Below are 19,320 nucleotides of genomic sequence, written 5' to 3'. Positions count from 1 at the left end.
AGAGATTTTTCTATGGAAAACGAGAAGTCGTAATCAAATATGTATACTTGGTCACGGTGAAGTGCACCTTTGAAGATATCACCAGCAACAAAACAAAAGCAATGAGATCAGTTACTTCCTGTGCGCGTACGAATTATGAAAAAACGTGAATGAATCATTTTCCCGAAATAATGGAATCACTTGGTGAAGGTTAAAATAAAAATTTGCAAGCAATACTTGTAATCGATTCGTGTTAGATCAATGCGAAGTGCACTGACTTCTTCTCACCTTCAATTTATTTATCTAGGGTCATTCCATGGTACTTGCTTGACTCAATTTATTTTATAGTTGCAACTCTGTGTTGATCGCGCCAAGGTAAAGTATTCTGCTCTTCATATAAATCACGCAGTTTCCAGCCAGTTCACCTATTAATCTTTTCTTCTTTTATTATTTCATTACCAGATCCCATATTTAATTCTCTCCACTATGAAATTCTTCTAGCTTCCTTTTTTTTCACAAACTTACTCGAGAAAGCTCGTGACATATCCCACACACTTTACAATTTATAACCAAGTCCTCTATTTACAAGTACCGTTTTAAAAACGATTTCTTCATTAATTTATCATTTATTTCATTACTGTAATGCCATTATTGAACACAGCTATTATTATCACTCAATATCCGAAAGAAGTACTGGAAAGTTGCGTTGTGGAAAGTATGGTAATTACTATGCTAAGGCTTTTCTGCGTGTGCATGAATTTTTACATCAAATAAATTGCTGTATTTATCGAGTCTTCAAGGAAATTTGAATGCATGCGCAAGAGTTGTTTCGAAAAACGCAAGTTGCTTGTGCATGAAAAAATACATTTGAGTTTCCCAAGTAAGCAATGGGCTGGAAAAAATGTAACAGTAATGAGCCGGGACTCCGATTTAAATTCCAATAAATCATTCCAAAGTTGAATAACCTTAAACCTTAATGATATTTCGTCAGGTTATTAAAACCTACTTTCCAAAGTCCATTTTATCCTAATATCTTAATCAATTACATACCTACCAAACACAAAAAAATGGATTGTCATTTTGCTTTCAATATTGTTCCCATGACAGCTAATGGTTATTACTGTACTTAATGAGACTTTCAATTAAAATCAATAACAAATTACCTAGTTTATAGTTTTAATAAACATAAACTTACACATCCTTTATAGCTAAAAACCGAAAAACGTCTATTGACACTTAACTTGGCATTGACAACATAATCTGAATACTGTACAAACTTTTTCAAAAATTAGCACTTCTGATGTTCATTCCACTTAAACTAGATACTTCCAGTTTTTATTACTTTTCTTTGTCATTTCGTTTTTTAAACGACAAATGAAACTGATGATACGGATTCAGGTTCTTGTAGTGTTAATTTTCTTGGTAAAAGCCATCGCTCATCTGTCTAGGTGAATGTCCTTTAGATTTGTTCCAGCAGATCTGCGGCTGTCAGAAAAATCTAATTTTGTGGATAATAATTTCTAACAGACAAGTAACATTGGTTGAGAGAGGATCAACCATTTTTGATTGATACTGTAAACGACTAAATTGTAATTAACTCCTGGTTCTAATGTTTTGAGAATGTATCATATACAGGGTGTTATGGAAATGAGTACACAAAATTAAACTGGTAAAAGAACTCACCATTTGCAACAACTTTTCTTAATATTTTTTTTTGAAATCGCATGTTTTTAAACAAATTTTCCCCCCTACATTTTGACGAGTCGCCCACATACCATTGAATTGCTATAAAATTAAAGAACAAAAAAGCATAAAAAAACTCTTCACTTGTAAAACACTTTATTAATTTAACATAAAGTAAAACATTTTGGGAATTTACAAAAATTGTATTCAAAAAAATCATAACAGGTTATGAAATTAAATACACAAAATTTAACCGGTTAGAACGTATCAAGATCTACAACTTTTCTAGATAATTTTTTCGGTAAACGCATTTTAATTTTCGCTTTTTTCCACCCTTAATTTGGCCAACCGTTCGATATCTCTAAACAAATTCACTTTCATTTCTGCAACGAGGAGGTTTTTTGACTTAAACGTTACCACAATTTTTTGTCATAAAAACGACTGATCAGCTGTAATTTAATTAAAAACGCTCAGTTTGTTGTGAATTTTCACAGTGTCAAAGTTATCAGATCGTTCTTAAAGTGCAAAAGGTGGTACAAAATGGTTTATACCAACATGGAATACACGGATATGATGCTTCTCTATGGGGAAGGTCGGGGTAAAGCGTCTGTACAGTACTCGTGTCCCAATGGCTAAATGTGCACTTTGAAAACAAGTGGATAAGTAGAAATGAACCAGTGTTGTGGCCCCCTCGTTCGCCAGACTTAAATCTCTGCGATTTTTTCTTGTGGTTACATATGAAAGAGTTGGTGTACGCGAACCCCGTGAATTCAGTGGAAAAAATAAGTGAACGTGTGAATGCTGGGGCTGAAACAATTCCCTAAAACCCAGCGATAATTGTGAGAACACCAACTTCAATGGCCCGGAGAATTCAGGCATGCATTAACAGTGAAGAACGGCATTTTGAACAATTTTTATAAACAAATTGTTCAATTGGGTTTTCGTGATTTTACTGCTGTTTTTTTTTCCTACAAACAAATGAGCGACAAAGTATCAACCTGATGTAACCACTCGTTTTTATGAAGCAATGGTTTTTGTCGCATAGACGAAGGTTAGTATCCTTAATGCATAGGGGGGTAACGCTTTTCACAGCAAATTCATTGATTTTTAATTCGAAAACGAAAGCATTTTGGAATTTTTTTTATTAAGAAAAGTTGTTGCATATGGTGAGTTCTCTTACCAGTTTAATTTTGTGTATTCATTTCCATAACACCCTGTATTAAAAACGTAAAAAAATGAAAAACTTTCTTAGGCGTAACCAAACATTTTAGAGAAAATAGACACGTAAACAAATTAGTTTTTAGGAGGTAGCTTTGTATTTGTTGCTAATTATCTGTTCCAAATCACAAAATTATAGAGCAGAAAGGAACAAACTTTATACATTGTTTGAAATCTCTCCAAATCTTTCCATTAGATAACAATTTAATCCGGCGTCGTTATACTCTACTTTTACGTGATGATTGACAATGTCTAATTGAACCAAGAAGAATTTTTACTAAAACCATGAAATGCGGAGGAGATAGAAAATGTTAGAACAACTAAGAGCTATTTTATAAATGTTGATTTTCAAAATAAACTGAAATGTATCAATTGTCGTCAACTTCATATTGTGCCAAAATGCGAAAAAAAAAAATTTAGAACAAATTTGTAACTTCCAACAGCTTAAAAGCAACTTCCAAAATTGGAAATTGAGTAGGAAATCGACCATCGAATTTTAGATTCGAGAGCGGATTCTAATATGCAATAAAAGCGCAAGAAAAACGATGGCGAAGACCGCATCTTTCTGTTCGTAGTTAAACTACTTTGCAGAAAATTTTGTCATTCTTTTGCTGCATTATTCTCGATAATCTCAACCAATTTGGAGAAATAATAATTTATATTTAATTTTCTTTACTTCAGAGAAGACAACATTCCTAACAAATCAAGAGAATACTTTCCTCTAATACGAAACGCTGTGGGATGATAATCTAGCGTTAAATAAACGGTAAAAGAAATTATGAAGAATATTTTGGTTTACGCAATATTTTTAAATTAGAATAATGATAATTGATTGAAATACATTTTTTCATCCTACTGCTGCTGCGTTAGCTACATTCTATTCTTCTGGGAATTTACTATTTACCGTTAAATAAACTGCAGCTTGAGAATATTAAAAATTAATTTTTGCTTTTTGGTCACTTTATTCATTCATATCATCTGCTTTCAATTTGAAAGATAAAAGACAGATATTAAGGATATGATCAGCACATCCTGGAACACCTGCTACACTTTATCTTCTATTTCCTTGTTCGCCGCAGAAATGAAGTACAAAAGTCCCTGTTCTTGGAGTTTGGAGAGAGACTTTTCAACTACACGGATGTATTCCTAGTGACATTAAAATAATAGTGATTCATTGAGTGCTCAAGATCAATACAAAACAGGTTACCAGATTACGAGAGCACTAGTTATAAATTTCGTAACAAGGCACTTTATTGTATAAATATAACACGCTGTGTGATTTTTAATTTACATTTATTTCCACGCAGGAATTTACTTACAAGTCTGCAAAATCTGATGCGGAACGAGGTCAGAATTTTCATTTTCTGTGCTAAAGCAGTGCGCAAAAATGAGTAGGATAAAATTGTGAGCTAACTCGTGTGGGTTTCAATAACCAAATACGCTTCATCCTACAAATGACCATAGGTGTTTCAGATATTATCGACGAATTATATAATCGGCAATTTTTATTCTCATCACGTCGCGTTGGGCGCTCAAAAATTCAGTGTGCATCTTTGAGTGCGGATATATGCCAAGGATGACCACATACTTCCACTCTACCTTGATACATGCACTGGATCAGGGTTAAAGGAAAACTTCAGTCTGCTAATTACTGTTGTTGTCAATTTCTGTTTCTATTTTAAGTTTGAGAACCTGTTCTGCTGTTCGACTTCATAATTTCCGATGGAAAGAAGTCTTGTGAAACACATCAGTTATCAGATCAACGATGGCATTAATGCAGATAAAATTATTGGAAGGAATTGTTGAAGCGCAACGGTAACTTTCCGCGGGGTCAAAGAACGTTTTTTGTGAAAGTGATTGTGAGATGCTAATGTCCAAGTAATCAAGAATTTACTTTCGTCTGATCTCCGTTAATGTTACTCAAAAATAACTGTTCAACATTAGGCGACAGTCAGTGCCGTTGGAGCTTTTATGGCCATTCATTCACATGGAAGAAGCGTTATTTCAATCTGACTCCAAAATCTTAACAGTTCATTGGAGGTAATTGTTTCAACGTTGGGAATTGCACCATTTTTAACAAGTTTCTTCAATTGATTGGTCTACTTTCAGATAATTAACTTTGAAAGTAGTTAGCCTTTTAGAACAATTTAAAATTATATCGTACATTCTTATAAAATCAGTAGCTGTACAATACAATGTTTATAGCCAGGTAATTGTAGCAGGTGACAACTTTGCCTTTGCTTTTAAAATAAACTTTCATCGATTACTTTCGATTAAAGCGCTATGATATAAAAACAAATTTCTTTCCATATCTTACAATTCAAAGTGATGATTCTGATATGAGTCTATAAAAACATGACAGAGAACCAGAAAACCTTTCTCTGCCTATGAATTCAATATTGGAAGGTCAGGGTCTCAGATTAACCTAATTTATTACGCCAATTTTGGCTTCGATCAATAGAATAATTTCAGGAATCACGACACTGCTTGGTTAAAATCAATCATTGATTTGCTGTAGAAACTTACGTTTTTGAAATTTTATATAGAACTAATTAAGTATGAATCTATAATTGCATAATTTACTACTATAAGAGTCTACACTAAATTTTTTAAGGGTTTTACCCTGTTTTAAAAATTTATTGAAAAAACAATTATTTCAAAGATTTTAAAATGGGGCTTTAAAAATGGGGTAAAATTCTGAACAGGCCCTTGTAGTATGTAATTAATTTTGTAAAGTTCACATGCAATGCTGTATATTGATTGTTGCAAAATAAGTCGTAAAATAGATGATGAGTTGTGGAACGTGAAATTTTCAATTAACGTAATATAAGTTCATACAAAAAATGTTTATTTAGTAATGCACATAAAATTCAAAACAAATAACGCCATTAAATGGGAAAGAGATATTCTCTCATTGCGAAAGAGTAGTAGCAAGATGAATATGAAACGGTCATAAAAAAGCGGAAGCGAATACCTCAGCAAATTAAAGAGAAAATTATTTATTTAAACAAAGCCTGCACACATTGTTTACATAGTCTCGTTAAATTCTTAAATTAAAAGACTCAACAGAATTCCGCATTACCTTTTATGAGCACTAAATACCACATAGGAGCTGTACCTATTTATAAAGACTGCATAATTAATGAGAAAATATTTGCATATTTTTTACAAAATGCAAATTTCTCTTATTAAAATGTCGTCCATTTGGCGCAATAATTCACCACACTTATATTTGGGTCACTATCTTGTCCCAGAGCAAGTTTTCGAAGAGTACGACATGAGCAAGACCGCTTTAATTTAGTTAATCAAAATTTTAATTAGAGAAAGTGTCGCAAAAGTTCTAGTTTTAAATCGATTACTTTAAACTAACATTTCCTGTGATTTAAATAGTGATAAGTTGGTAATTGTATGCATGACGGCACACCACCTGTGATATCCTAGAGCAGATGAAATTAGAATCTAGTTATTAAAAATCGGATAATCTCCACTGATAGAATACGCCCAGTTCTACAATAAATAACAACTGTACCACGGAGCCTATTACACGTGCAAATTCACTGTTACTTTTAAGGGTACTACACGAATCATAACTGTAGTTCATATTGTTCCACGTTTTTATTAATGTGAAGCTGAGCTATCTCTTTCATTAAATTGAATAGGAAATGAAAATTAAATTAAAATTCTCGATATACAATCTTCTCACACGTTAAACTACTTCTATTGATAATTGGTTGTACCAACACAACCGTTAAATGACTACAGTAGCACTTTTTGGCGACACTGTGGTCTCCACGCCACGTTTCTTAATTGAAAAGCATCCAATTAGTGTGATAACGGTAAGAAGACGAGATATTAGGCAGGAACTAATTAATGCGTCAAAAACACATACCAAGATATGGTATAAAGTGGGCGGCTAAATGGGATAGTTTTGGTAGTAGAAACTTGATATGACTGAAACGAGACATGATGCGATTCTGAAGATGAAGCACTAGTTCATGAATATTAATCACAGACATTTCACACTACATTAATCACACGTATTTCAGAAACACTGATCCGACACTTGCATAGTGGAAGAACTGTTTAAAAGTACAACGAACGTCGCTCAGATTCTCAACATCCAACAAACAGCCTCATCATGTTAGTTATTAATATTATTATTATATTTTAATCCACATTGGTTGCGCAATTATCGCACCTAAACGAAGAATCTTCCTTTCAAAAGTTAAACTAAACATTGCGTAAGAAATTCATGCGGCTCTAAAATGATGTAGGATCTTCTCATGCAGATAACTTTGTATCTTCTAAGATGCAAAAGCGAGTGGAACTAACAACATTCATTGCAAAATGTCGTGCTTGCTTTTGACTAATTTTCTACTTCCTGCTGTCTGGAGTCGAGTTCCGGTAAGCATGCACATGCACATCGACTTAGTGACAGTGACACATATAAATATAGCCTCGAAGGTGCTGTTTATTCAGGGTCGCCAGGAAAAAAACCTGTAAATTTTGAAACTACAGAGTTCACTTTCAAGTGTTTAAAAGTTTAATAATGTTTCAAGCTAATTAACTTGCAACAGTCGTAGACGTAATAGAAAAGCTGCAGATAAGCTGTTAAGGAAAAAGAAAGTGAAATTTTGTAACTGGGCCACATCGCCAAGACAAAAAGGGAAGGTTTTAACAGTTACTCGAAAATTCTTTTCACGCCACGCTCAATTGTCGTAATATTATTTAAATAATCAATCATGAAAAACGTAATTCGTCATTGTTAAGGCGATCATCAAGAAGAATAGTTTTTATAACAAACTGCGGTTCAATTTTGAAGCACAAAAAGATCATTAAGCAAGGAAATAGCTTTAGAATAAGAAGAAACATTTTTGCTATGGAGAAAACTTATTACGGGAATGCAATCAAGCGAATAGTTCTTACAAGACTTAAAAAAAGGTGTAATAGATGACTGCATCGTAACGAGATTATTTATGTTTTTCACAAGTGAAAGAAATTTACCAAATCTCATTACTTCTCGCGAAGGCAGTGATCCTGACCATGCTTCAATGTTTCATCGGAAATGTGTTGAAATAATCATAAATTTCTCAGATGACAAAACGTAATGAATTTATATTCAGAAATTTTAATTTCAAATGCCTACATTAATTTAAGGTAGGTGTAGATTTAGACGTATTAGTGTCCGATGATTTATTGTGCACCCAAATTTGAGACATAATTATACACAAAAACAAAAGTTATTATCAATAATTAAATAGTCAAACTTTAATTATTATGTTAAGAAACATGGATCTAAAAACAACCAACGGTTTTCGAAATTATAATGCTATTCTTTTAATAATAATTACACTACTATTATGCAGAGTGACAGATGAAAAAAATCTAATTAAATGCTGCACTGCATAAGCAATGTTACTACTGTTACTTCTCTTCATCTGCAGAAAACAGTTGCTTTAATTATTAAGATGGGAATTTGAGTAGAATCCTTGGCTTTAATTTTTGCATTGGCATTTTACTGTGTCAATGTCGAGAATTTTTCGATCTTAAAACCCTTCTTAAATCAGATGATAATCTTAAAATTGATCATTAAATTTTGTTAGAAATACATGCTACCGTGTAATAAAATAAAAGCCCATGTATGCCAAAAGGATTAGTTCATGCAAATCCAAACTAATTCCTTAAGACAATATTTTTATTTAATTTCCTTATCTTAAGGGCAAATTTATAAAGCCTACTTTTTGCACCTGAAAGTGGAGGACGTATTTCTTTAAGTAACATTTATTTGACTAGACTAAATTACAGTAAGCTTCTCAGTGATATTACTAAGCAAAATTAGCTGCTCCATGGACAAAGCCGCACCGGAAACAGAATTTCATCATGACATTCATTAGCGTGATCGTTTTTTGGGAGATTTCACACCAATTACTAAATAATTATAATGATCACATCAGCAAGATGTCCATTTAACCATCCATTTGAGGATCGGACCCATCAGCTACCATCGAAAAGCGATTAAATCTTCCCACGTTTAGCAACAAGATGCTAGAAACGCAATTACAACGCCTTTAAAATCATCTCGATTAAGTTGACATTTACCTTACACGTCGAGACGAATGAGGTTCTGCAAACTGGTCGGTATATGATTAGAGTAAGCTTCCAATTAAATCACTTAGAACAGTCGATTTTTCTAAAACTTGCCTACATTCTCTAGATAGGCAATAATAACAATAAATATCATCTAAAAAATGATTGCTTTCGCATTTCACTTTTAAGTCAACGTTCACTTTTTGTCAAGTCTATGTGTCTTTATACGGTTAGTCTAGATATACTCGCTGAATTTGCAGTTGCCGGTTTTCTATTATCGTCACATAAATTACGCCTCTGTCCTTATATAGATACCAAACTTCCCCAGGTAGATTTATGGCGAAAAACGTTTTTAAGTCTACAGCTGAGTGGGTGTTTGTAAACAAAACTATTTCGTGCAATTATTTAATAAAATCGGCATTAAAATCGTTTTTTTACATCTCAATGCTCGCAAACAAACAATCTACAATATTTTTGCTTCATTAATTCAACCTACAGAGAGTTGGCTATTAATTCAATCAGTGACCAGGTCTGAGTAACAATAAGTTCGATCAACGTCGATTATTATTACGGTACCTACATAATAATTCAAGGATAGAGAAGCGAAAACGGTTAGATTGTCGTCCCATTAATACAAAAGGGAAATATTCTTTACGGTTTACAAGTTTTTATGTATAGGTTGAGGTGGGACTACACATCGTGGCATGTAATAACATTAATTTAACAAGTGGAGTTCCGCACTTGATTCCTTAACGCTAGTGATTTGCTTTTTTATTTTTCTTTTACGTATCCGTACTACGCAGTGCATGGATAGGTAATAATATGAAATCAGTACTGGCTAAAACATATTCCCGAGCTCAAACGTACATAGCTAAAAGCTAATACAACATTGGTTTTAATATTTTAATTTCTAGAAAAAACTAAAAAATTTCAGAATTCAACAGAAATAAAGCTCTTGCTTTTTAGTTCAGTTGAATCTGCATTGATCTTTTTTTTAAACAAATGCTGGAATTGGTATTATTGAAAAAGGAAAACAAATTTTATTGTTTGTGAAAATAATTTTTTTGAAAAACTCAAAATTTTCAAAAAATATGAAGTCAAATATCATTTTTTTTAAATAAAATTTCTTTCATTTTTTTTATAAAAAAAATCATAAATTAATATTAAAAACGCAAGCATACTGCCAATTAAAAAAAGTCTGCCTTGTTGATAAAAGCATTAATGAGCTCAAATGAATGAATTCTACATGTATCTGAATACGTTTTTAATTCTATGCAGCCCCCTACAAATTTAAAATTTAATTCTAAAATAAAAACTTGCAAATACACCTCTGTTTCTTCGCCGGATGTCTGTTTTATAAAATAAACTTATGTTATCTTCTGGAATTTAGATTCTTCATATTATTATCCCTTCACCAAAAAAAAAATAATAACAAAATTGCGTTTACGGAATCTGCTGCAATTTCATTCAAAATTTTTATTTCAAAAAATTTAATTAACGAATAATACCACAAAATGGTTTTCAGATGTGTACCTAATTAGCTCACAAAAAGTAATTTAATTCGTTTAAGTGCAGAAGGCAAAACCTCTGTTATGCATTGTCATTTTATTACCTATAATTTTCATTATTAGAGCCAACCTAATATTTTTTAAAAATTACAAAAAAAACCTTTCAGCTAGCTTATAATAAAGGGTAAATTACAAAAAACCAAATTTTGAAAATTTTATTGTAGTTGTAAGTTAAACAAAAATTTTTGATATTTTATTTTGGAGCAAATATGTAATATATACTAGAATTAGAAATGTTTACATTTACTACAAAGAAGACAAAATTCAAAACGCAAGATTTTAAAGAACCAAGTTTAATTAAAATGAGTGCCTTATCTAACAGTAATAAACCAAATTATCACCATTTGTAAACGCCTACAAAGTGTTAGTGATTAATACAATTACTACATTGTCATAAATTTAATCGCTGCTAAGAACATAACAATAATGATAATAATGAATCCTTACATAATTCTCCAAAATTTTCCTTTTTACTAAATTGCACTGACACTAATCTCCTCCTTCTATAATTTAGGTTGTTATTAAAAAAAGCCGAAATTATATCCAACACGTATTACAAAACAAAACATTATGAAATCGCACCGGCTAAAAATTTATCAAAACAAAATAAGCGGCGAGGCGGTTTTTAGTGAAAGTTTATTAATAAGTAGTGTAATGTTTATTTTGTGTAAGATGTTATCAAATGGTACATATTTAACTTTTTGCTTTACAACTTCATCCGGTAGCCGACAACGTCAAAAAATGCGGCATAATTGCAGGTACCTACAAAATAAATTTTCGAATTTAGATACATGTCATTAACTTCAAATTACAGGTTGCTGAAGTTTACGACATTTTAATTCCTTCAGTTTTATCTTTTTATGTGGGACCGGCGATGGGTCATTTTTGCAATAAATTTGCAAAATTTGACCCAATGTGACCTCCACCATATACGTCGAGATGTAGGTGTTAAAACTGATCGCCTTAGAGAAAAGATTTTGCCAAAAGCATAAATATAAGCAATAGCACAAAATCATCACTGTAATAGTTTTATTTGAACTCTAAAAAAGTTACAACTTGTAAACATGTGTTGCTTTACTGTCGCATCTATAAATTATAAAAAGCGAGTTTGTGGCAATTACTTTCAATGACTGTTTTAACTACGAACTGTTGGTATCCAGTATTTCAATAACTTGAACTCAATCTCCAGTGATCTAAATTATCGATAATTGCAATTGTGAAAAAATGTCTTATCTCACAATAATTATAGATACTGACGAAATGGCCAAAACCTCAAACTCACCTTTTAAGCCCGGATTAATCCTCTTAGATTCATTGCAAAACCAACAAGACACATTAAAACATTTTTCACTACACAAACTGTAAAATGAACCCAAAAACCACCTACACTTTGAATTATTTCACGAACGATCGCGTATCACACTAGATCTCAAGATCGCTTCCGCTTCTATTGTAACGTAATTGGCGGTGTTACATGTGAAGATGCATCAGCTGAAGAAAGCAGCATGTGTAAACTGAAGACAAGACAGCAAACTCTACACTCTCAATGTTTACCGGCGACTGACAATCACCTGTTGCACACCGAACGTGCCCGCGAATCCCCACTCGAATGTTCTAGCTCGTGTTCCGGAGAATGGTTTGTTTATTTATTATTTTGTCTCTTATTTACTTACCAGAAGCAAATTGAGTAGTTGAACACGAATTTCATTTGCATGGAAATTTTTACTTTGTAAAAATTACTTACAGTAGATGCGATAAGCGACGATAATCATAAGTAGCGAATGAGATAAAACAAGTGTGAGTCATTGTGTATAGGTGTTAGAGACAAAAGCAAATTTTCCGAGCGGTATCCTGTCTTTGAGGAAATTGCGTCGTCTAATCATCAATTTTATTGTTGGTGTAAATGTCCAACGATGCAACTACCATGCAGAATGTTAATTATCATGAAGATCTTGAGTGTGAGCAAATTTCCTCTATTTAATTATTATGCACCAAAGAATTATTTGTTGTGACTGAATAGAAAGTATTTATGTTTATGCAAAACAATAAAGGTAGTTTGACGAACAAAAGGAAATACGAGAATAGTTAAGGAACTATTTAGCAAGATTTCTTTTGCTTGCCTAAAGGTGGCATTTCAGTTTAGAAACTAAATGATAGGAATCGTAATGATTTAGAAATTCAAACAAAACAACGCTAATTGATTCTTATGATGGGATGCCAAAGTAATAATAACCCAAATTAATTTTTGCAACGTCCTGTCAGTACGACAAACTCGTTGCGTTTACGATGTGGCTAAACATGTGCGTGGAATCTCACTTGTAGATTAAAATTCGACTTGAATTATAAGAGTATTTTTTATTAATATGACAAGTTGATAAGAACTACGCTTTTATAGGATTTCAATAACTCACTTGCACTCATATTATGACAATTATGAGTACTTAATGTTATGTAAATTTAAATATTAATACTAAATGTTATGTAATATCTCATTGAAAGAATGAAATACATATTACATTTCAGTATGTATTATAATAATATGAATCAATTCCGAGATTTACTTGATCAAAAATTGTACTTACATCTTACACAAAGTGCTATTAGCCCTACTTGGTAAGTAGATACCACAAAGAAAGAAAGAACAAATGAACTACAGTTTCATTTATGAAAATTGTAAAGAATTTATTAGTGTAAAATTCCTTGTACGAAACTCGCTTCATACAAAGTACGCAAAGAAAATCTCTAAAATTATTATCGTTCACGTCAGATGGAATTTACTCAAAACAAGGTACCGATCAACATCTGTTAACTCTTTAAGGAAACAAAGAATAATTTTCTCTTTCACTCTCTGGTATAATTTATTAACCAATATATTTTTTTTGACAAAGCGAATTTTATTAAATTGTCTATTATTATCTATTGTTTTAAAATTTAATCATATTCAACACTGTGTAATCTGGAATTTAGAGTTCTCGTCAGTTATACAACAATAATCTAAATAAAGAGAAACGTGCATTTTACAGTGCTAAATTATTCAAATGTAGATTATTTTGAGTTAGGATTTTTATTTTTTGCCATTGATTTCTTCAAAAGTGTTGATAGGAACCTAAAGTGTTGTTGTTTACAGGTAAAACTAAATGTACGCGTGATATCATTGTGGATTGTCTAGTGGAGGACAACATTTGATCATTTTTCGTGTAATTCTTTCATTATTATGTTTCTAATTAAAATTTTTGGTCCACGAAGCGAGTCGAAAAAGTCACCTTATCGAGATAAACATTAGCCCTTTTGAAAGCTCCATTTATTTCAAACAAATTAATTTTTCGCAATACCCAATTTTTGAAAGGTGTCTTGTCTTTAAAACCAGCAATTAAGTGAAAGTTATACAAGTACGATTTAAGAGCGAGCGTACAAGTTCTTTGATCAATTGTTTTTGTAGTCTTTGGAAAACAGCTCAGTTCAGTGCCATAAGCCTTGAATAACGAGTAATCCGGAAAAGTTTTGCCCCATTTTTTCTTTGCAGAATTATTAGTATCTACAGCGGTATCTGATAATATGGGTTAAAGTCTTTGCACTTTATTCGGGTTCATTCCGTATATTAAAAAAAATCTGAAAAAAGTAATAAGTACAACACAAAAACTAAAACAAAAACTAAAATTAGCAAACATTCAATAAATCCACAGTACCTATACCTATCTAATAAAGAATATAGAAAACCTTAGTCTAAAACTAATAGCAATAGAAAAATAATGAATAAATACAGCCGGGGACAAAATAAATTATAATAATAATAATAATAATAATAATTATAATAATAAACAAGTGTGTTGCAATAGATTTTTCCCACGAAATTCACATAACATTTTTTTGTTTAATTACTACCTACCGATTTAATAGTAATTATTCCAAGAAGTTTTTTATAACTATCAGTACAAAAATTATCTGTTTTGACATTTAGTGTTAGACTACTGGGACTATAAAGTGGCACTTAATGACCGCAAGTCGTAAAGAGCATTTTATAACACACTAAATTTATTTTTGGTATGACAATTATTAGAAATTTTACTATTCAGCTCTTGCTTATAATAAAGACTAGCCCTCAGAAAATTTCAGGTCATCAAAATTTTGAAATTTCTTTTGTGGTCAGTGCGAATTATTGTTTGTTCGCAGCTATCAAAAATTATAGCCATATGCTGAATTGCTTGTGATAATTTTTCCAAGTTCGCCCGTTATTACTGATTACTGAGATTTATAGAAAAACTATCGGCAGTCTACCTATTAATATTTTTTTGTATATTGTGAATTATGAATTATGATAAAGCAAAAGAGAACGGCTTTCAACTCATTCACATAAACTCACCGGTTTTCTTTTAATTAGGTAGGTATATGTCCAAACTAAAAACTACTCAAAGGTCAATTCTGTTTTGTTGATTTTATATTACCTACTGTTACAATTACAGGTTTGAAAACCTGTTTTACTTTCTTTAAAAAAACCTGAGAAAATTGTGATTTTAACAGAGAAATGCCATGCGTAGAGACAAAAAGTCTTAACGGTTTGAATTACAGGATTCAACATTTAATTGCATACAACATATAATTTAATTATTCCTTAGATCTTAATGAAATCCGTATATAGTAATACTTCATAATTATGTATTCGTAATTGTTATTTTTTTATACAGGGTCCGGCAACACTTGTGTCCACCCCCAAAATCGTCTTTAATTTTAAAGATAAAATTTTGAAAATTTGCATACGCTCACAGTTGACAAAGCTCTAGAAGCTGACGTAAAAATTTGTTTTTTATCACTGATAGTTTTGGCGTCGCGACGCCTTAAAAATGTAATTGTTAGGTAATTGTGAGGGTTTGTGATATCAACCCCTAATTTAATTTTTTTTCAATATAAATATGTTAAAAATATCTGAGTTATTATTTTAGATTCAATGCAAATAGTCTTCAAAATTTGAGGAAAAAATGCTGTTTTATCAAGTTAGTTTCCAATTTTATTATGTCAAAATTGGGAACTACGTTTACACCCATCTGTCAACATCTTGTGTCACAAATGACATCTATTCTTTGGCTCGCTTTAGATTGTAACAAAAGTGTTACTTGGTGAAATTGTCACTTTGTCGATGTTAATTAACGATTTCTGGTGTCCATAAAGTGCAACATGCCCGTGGTAATCAAAATTAACCTTTATAAAAGTGAGTGAAGTGACTTGTGAAATTTTGGTGTAAACGTAGATTGCCGCTGCACTGTCATAATTTTGAAAACTAACTTGATAAAGCAACGTTTTTTTCGCAAATTTTAAACACAATTTGCATTAGATTTAAAATAAAAACTCAGATATTTGTACCACAGTTATGTTGAAATAAAATTGAATTCGCGTATATTTCCGCAAAAACTCAAAAATCGCTAAAAATTATACTTCTTAGGCGTCGCGACGCCAACCAAACCGTGATAAAAAAAACAAATTTTTACGTCAGCTTCTAGAGCTTTGTCAACTATGAGCGTATGCAAATTTTCAAAATTTTATCTTTAAAATTAAAGACGATTTTGGGGGTGGACACAAGTGTTGCCGGACCCTGTATAAAAGAATTTTTGTTGAAAAAAAAATCATTGCAGCTTACCATGTAATTAGTCAGAAGAGTATTTTTTTTATATTAATTTAATGAGTTAAATAAAAAATAAAACCAACAGTTATAAACTATTTACAAAATTTATTGATTCTAGACCTACTCAGGTAGAGAATGAAATAATAAACAATTTCAATATTTTTTAATACTTATACCTTATACTATTTTACAATCACTCGAAATCACCAATTTTTATTTCTAAATGTGGATTAATTTCCTGCAGCATTAAACATGTCATTTCAAAAGAAGTGGTCATAAGCATATCATCCAAACACAATATTTTGAGTTTCTCCATTTTATAAAGAGCTCCCAAACCTCTCTCTGTATAGTTTGGGCAGTTCCTTATATCTAAATAAACCAAACTATGACTGAAAGCATTACTAATTTTATCTAAGAACCAATCATCAAAATTTTTAACCCCATTAAAACTGAGCCACTCCACTTGTTTTAACTCTTTCAAATTTGCTAAACCCTCATAATACAAATTCATATCAGTACAATCTATAGCCTGTAAAATTTTATCCTCTTGGTAGTACCGTGGTAGTTTGTATTCGTTATTTTCATCAGCTTTTATCCACTTTTGTTGATGATAAAATTTAACAGCTCCTCCTCGATGAACTATAAAATGTGCTGCTGCAAGTTCATTGCCCAAAGTTTGGTTCCTTTCAGGAAGATATGATTGTAACATCATTTCTCTGTATGCTTTCCTTTCAGCCCACCATTTTTTAATAGCCGATGGAGACAGATCTATTGGAGTTTGGAGCATCTTCAAAATATTTGTTTGATTTTCTTCACTGTAAAATGTTCTCAAGGCGCTATACTGCTGGGCCTCCCTCTGATGCCATGGAGTTCGCCACTTCATGTCTTCTTTCGTTACCTCCTTCGGGTCGTATTTGCTTGGAGTTTTTGTGGGTAACTTACTTAGATCCTTGACATTTATTTCAGGTTCAACTTTGGAGTCATTGTCGTTGGACTCTGTAGGATTTGGTTTGACAGTTGAGAAGCATGTACATTGGATGGAGGCTCTTGGGACGTTTCTAAGATTTTTTACCAAATTATACATGTTCGACCAGAAATAAATTAAGTTTTTGATATGAATAGAAAATGTTAGGTTAGCTCACTTCGTGAAATGTCAAATCTGTCTACATGCGTTAAGTTGTACTGCAACCAACAATACATCAAAAAAAATTAAGACTAGCAAGAAAAAACCTCTGTAATCTTGAGTTTGCTAAATGCATTCTTTTGCTATATGTGGGTTAATACAAAAAAATAAGATGTTAGACGGTTTGATACAAAGTTGAGACTTTTAAACCTACTCAAAAGTGACATGTGAAACCGGCAACCAACAATACAGTGGTTACGTTCGGCTGTGTGCAACGGACTTGGTGGCGAAGATATGGTAGAGAAGAAAAGTATAGTTTATCCGGTGAGAGATTGGGATATTTCGACAGTTGACATATAGGTTGGTAGCAAATTATGCTACAAAATACACTAAAAACACTAAATTCCCACGCAAAATGGGTTGACAAGGTTGTCAGTAACTGGGGTTATTTTGTTATTTTAAATTTCGCGCGTATGGTACACTTTTTATCGCGTAGATTTAGTGACTTTTCTGTCATTCAATCTCTGACCGTACAAACTATATCAGAGTGTCAAAATTAATGTCAAAAATTTAAGGTTAAACCGGAACTCATAAAACATTTATTTATTTATAAGTTCATATTGATGTGATTATGGAATCGCCTTTTTAAAAACGATCGAAATGATTTGCAGAATTTGTTTGTTAGAAGTGGTGTCATCGGAAATTGTTGACATTTTCAAAGAGAAGCGAAAGGATGAATTAATATCTGATTTGATAATGAATTTTGCTTATGTTGAAGTAGTGCTTTTAATGTTTTTTTGGTGTTAATAATTCTAATCTATGTTTTTAAGGTATTTGAAGATGATTCACTTCCAAACTTTATATGTCTCATTTGCCTGAAACACTTACTAGAAGTTTATGATTTCAAAAACTTAATTATTCAATCAGATGCTCAATTACGAAAGGTCCAAAATGTAACTTCGAGTAGCGATAGTGATGATACAAATAATATGTGCAATGCCTATGGACCTATTGTTCAAATAGCATATGATGAAGTACCATTGAAATTGGTTACATGTGAAAAAAAACATGGAGTTTCAAGTGAAAACTTGTCAACTGGTGATGAAAATGGTTTAACAAACAAAAGTAGAAAATACCGATGTAATGAATGCCAAAATTGTTTTAAGAATAGATACAAGTTAATTTTACACAAAGCAACCCATACAGGAACTTTGCCTCACAGTTGTGACATCTGTAAAAAAGGATTTGCAACAAACTGGGCCATGAACGTCCATAGGAGAGTCCATTTTGATGAAAGACCATTTAATTGTGAAATCTGTGATAAATCATTCAAGTAATTAAAAGAAATTTTTAGACTATACCTAATGTTATTTTTTAGGACTAAAAGTGCTCAAATTATTCATAAAAAAATTCATTTAGGCATAAAACCTCATGCGTGTGAAATATGTGGTAAAAAATTTGGACAAGTTGGAGCCCTCTCAGCTCATCAATACACCCACTCTAATGAAAAACCCCTAGTTTGTGAATTCTGTGGTAAAAACTATACATCCAATAGAGCACTTTACAGACATTCTAGAATTCACAAAGGAGATTTAAATCAACCATGTCCACTTTGTGGAAAATTGTATGCAGGTGAAGAGAATCTTAAAATACACATGAAAACTGTTCATACAGAGGGCAGAATTAGATTTCCTTGTACTGTGTGCAGTAAGAATTTTTCATCAAAGTCTGTTTTAAAAATTCACATGAGAATCCATGAAGGTGTGAAACCGTTTTCTTGTGATATTTGTGGAAAACAGTTCAGGCAAGCTAGTGTTGCCAATCTTCATAAACGAGTTCACACCGGGGAAACACCTTTTCCATGCACATTTTGTGAAAAGAAGTTTGCATACAAACATCATTTAAAAAAACATATAGCAAAAAATCATGTCAAAACAGAACGTGATATTTAATAGGGATTAAAAGTGTGCATTTTTTATTGTGTGTATTTATTGAAATCACTCTTTTTCTTTTTTCGTCAGTATAATATTAATTAGAATTAATTTTAG

At 31.8% G+C, this 19,320-nt stretch overlaps 3 protein-coding genes across 3 annotated transcripts in view; 1 reads left to right on the top strand and 2 right to left on the bottom strand.

Moving 5' to 3' along the window:
* Positions 1–12,101, bottom strand: part of LOC148178990 (ras-GEF domain-containing family member 1B-like) — a 71,245-nt gene extending 59,144 nt beyond the window's left edge. The window contains exon 1 of the mRNA XM_088050837.1: positions 11,818–12,101. The gene's annotated coding sequence lies outside the window, so the exon portion shown is untranslated. The remainder of the gene's footprint in view (positions 1–11,817) is intronic.
* Positions 12,102–16,297: 4,196 nt separating this feature from the next.
* Positions 16,298–17,339, bottom strand: LOC148178989 (distal membrane arm assembly component 2). Its single transcript, XM_088031411.1, has one exon. The coding sequence runs from the start codon at positions 17,231–17,233 to the stop codon at positions 16,343–16,345; it is 891 nt and encodes a 296-aa protein (XP_087887537.1). The 5' UTR covers positions 17,234–17,339; the 3' UTR covers positions 16,298–16,342.
* Positions 17,340–17,817: 478 nt separating this feature from the next.
* LOC148178988 (uncharacterized) lies at positions 17,818–19,251 on the top strand. Its single transcript, XM_088031409.1, has 3 exons — positions 17,818–18,049; positions 18,103–18,605; positions 18,651–19,251. The coding sequence occupies exons 1-3, from the start codon at positions 17,933–17,935 to the stop codon at positions 19,222–19,224; spliced, it is 1,194 nt and encodes a 397-aa protein (XP_087887535.1). The 5' UTR covers positions 17,818–17,932; the 3' UTR covers positions 19,225–19,251.
* The last annotated feature ends 69 nt before the right edge of the window (positions 19,252–19,320 follow it).

The sequence above is a fragment of the Gnatocerus cornutus genome, chromosome 2 (assembly GCF_029298725.1).
Source record: "Gnatocerus cornutus isolate USDA-ARS CGAHR chromosome 2, icGnaCorn1.1, whole genome shotgun sequence".
NCBI classification, from domain to species: domain Eukaryota; kingdom Metazoa; phylum Arthropoda; class Insecta; order Coleoptera; family Tenebrionidae; genus Gnatocerus; species Gnatocerus cornutus.
This window is presented reverse-complemented; position numbering and strand designations above follow the sequence as displayed.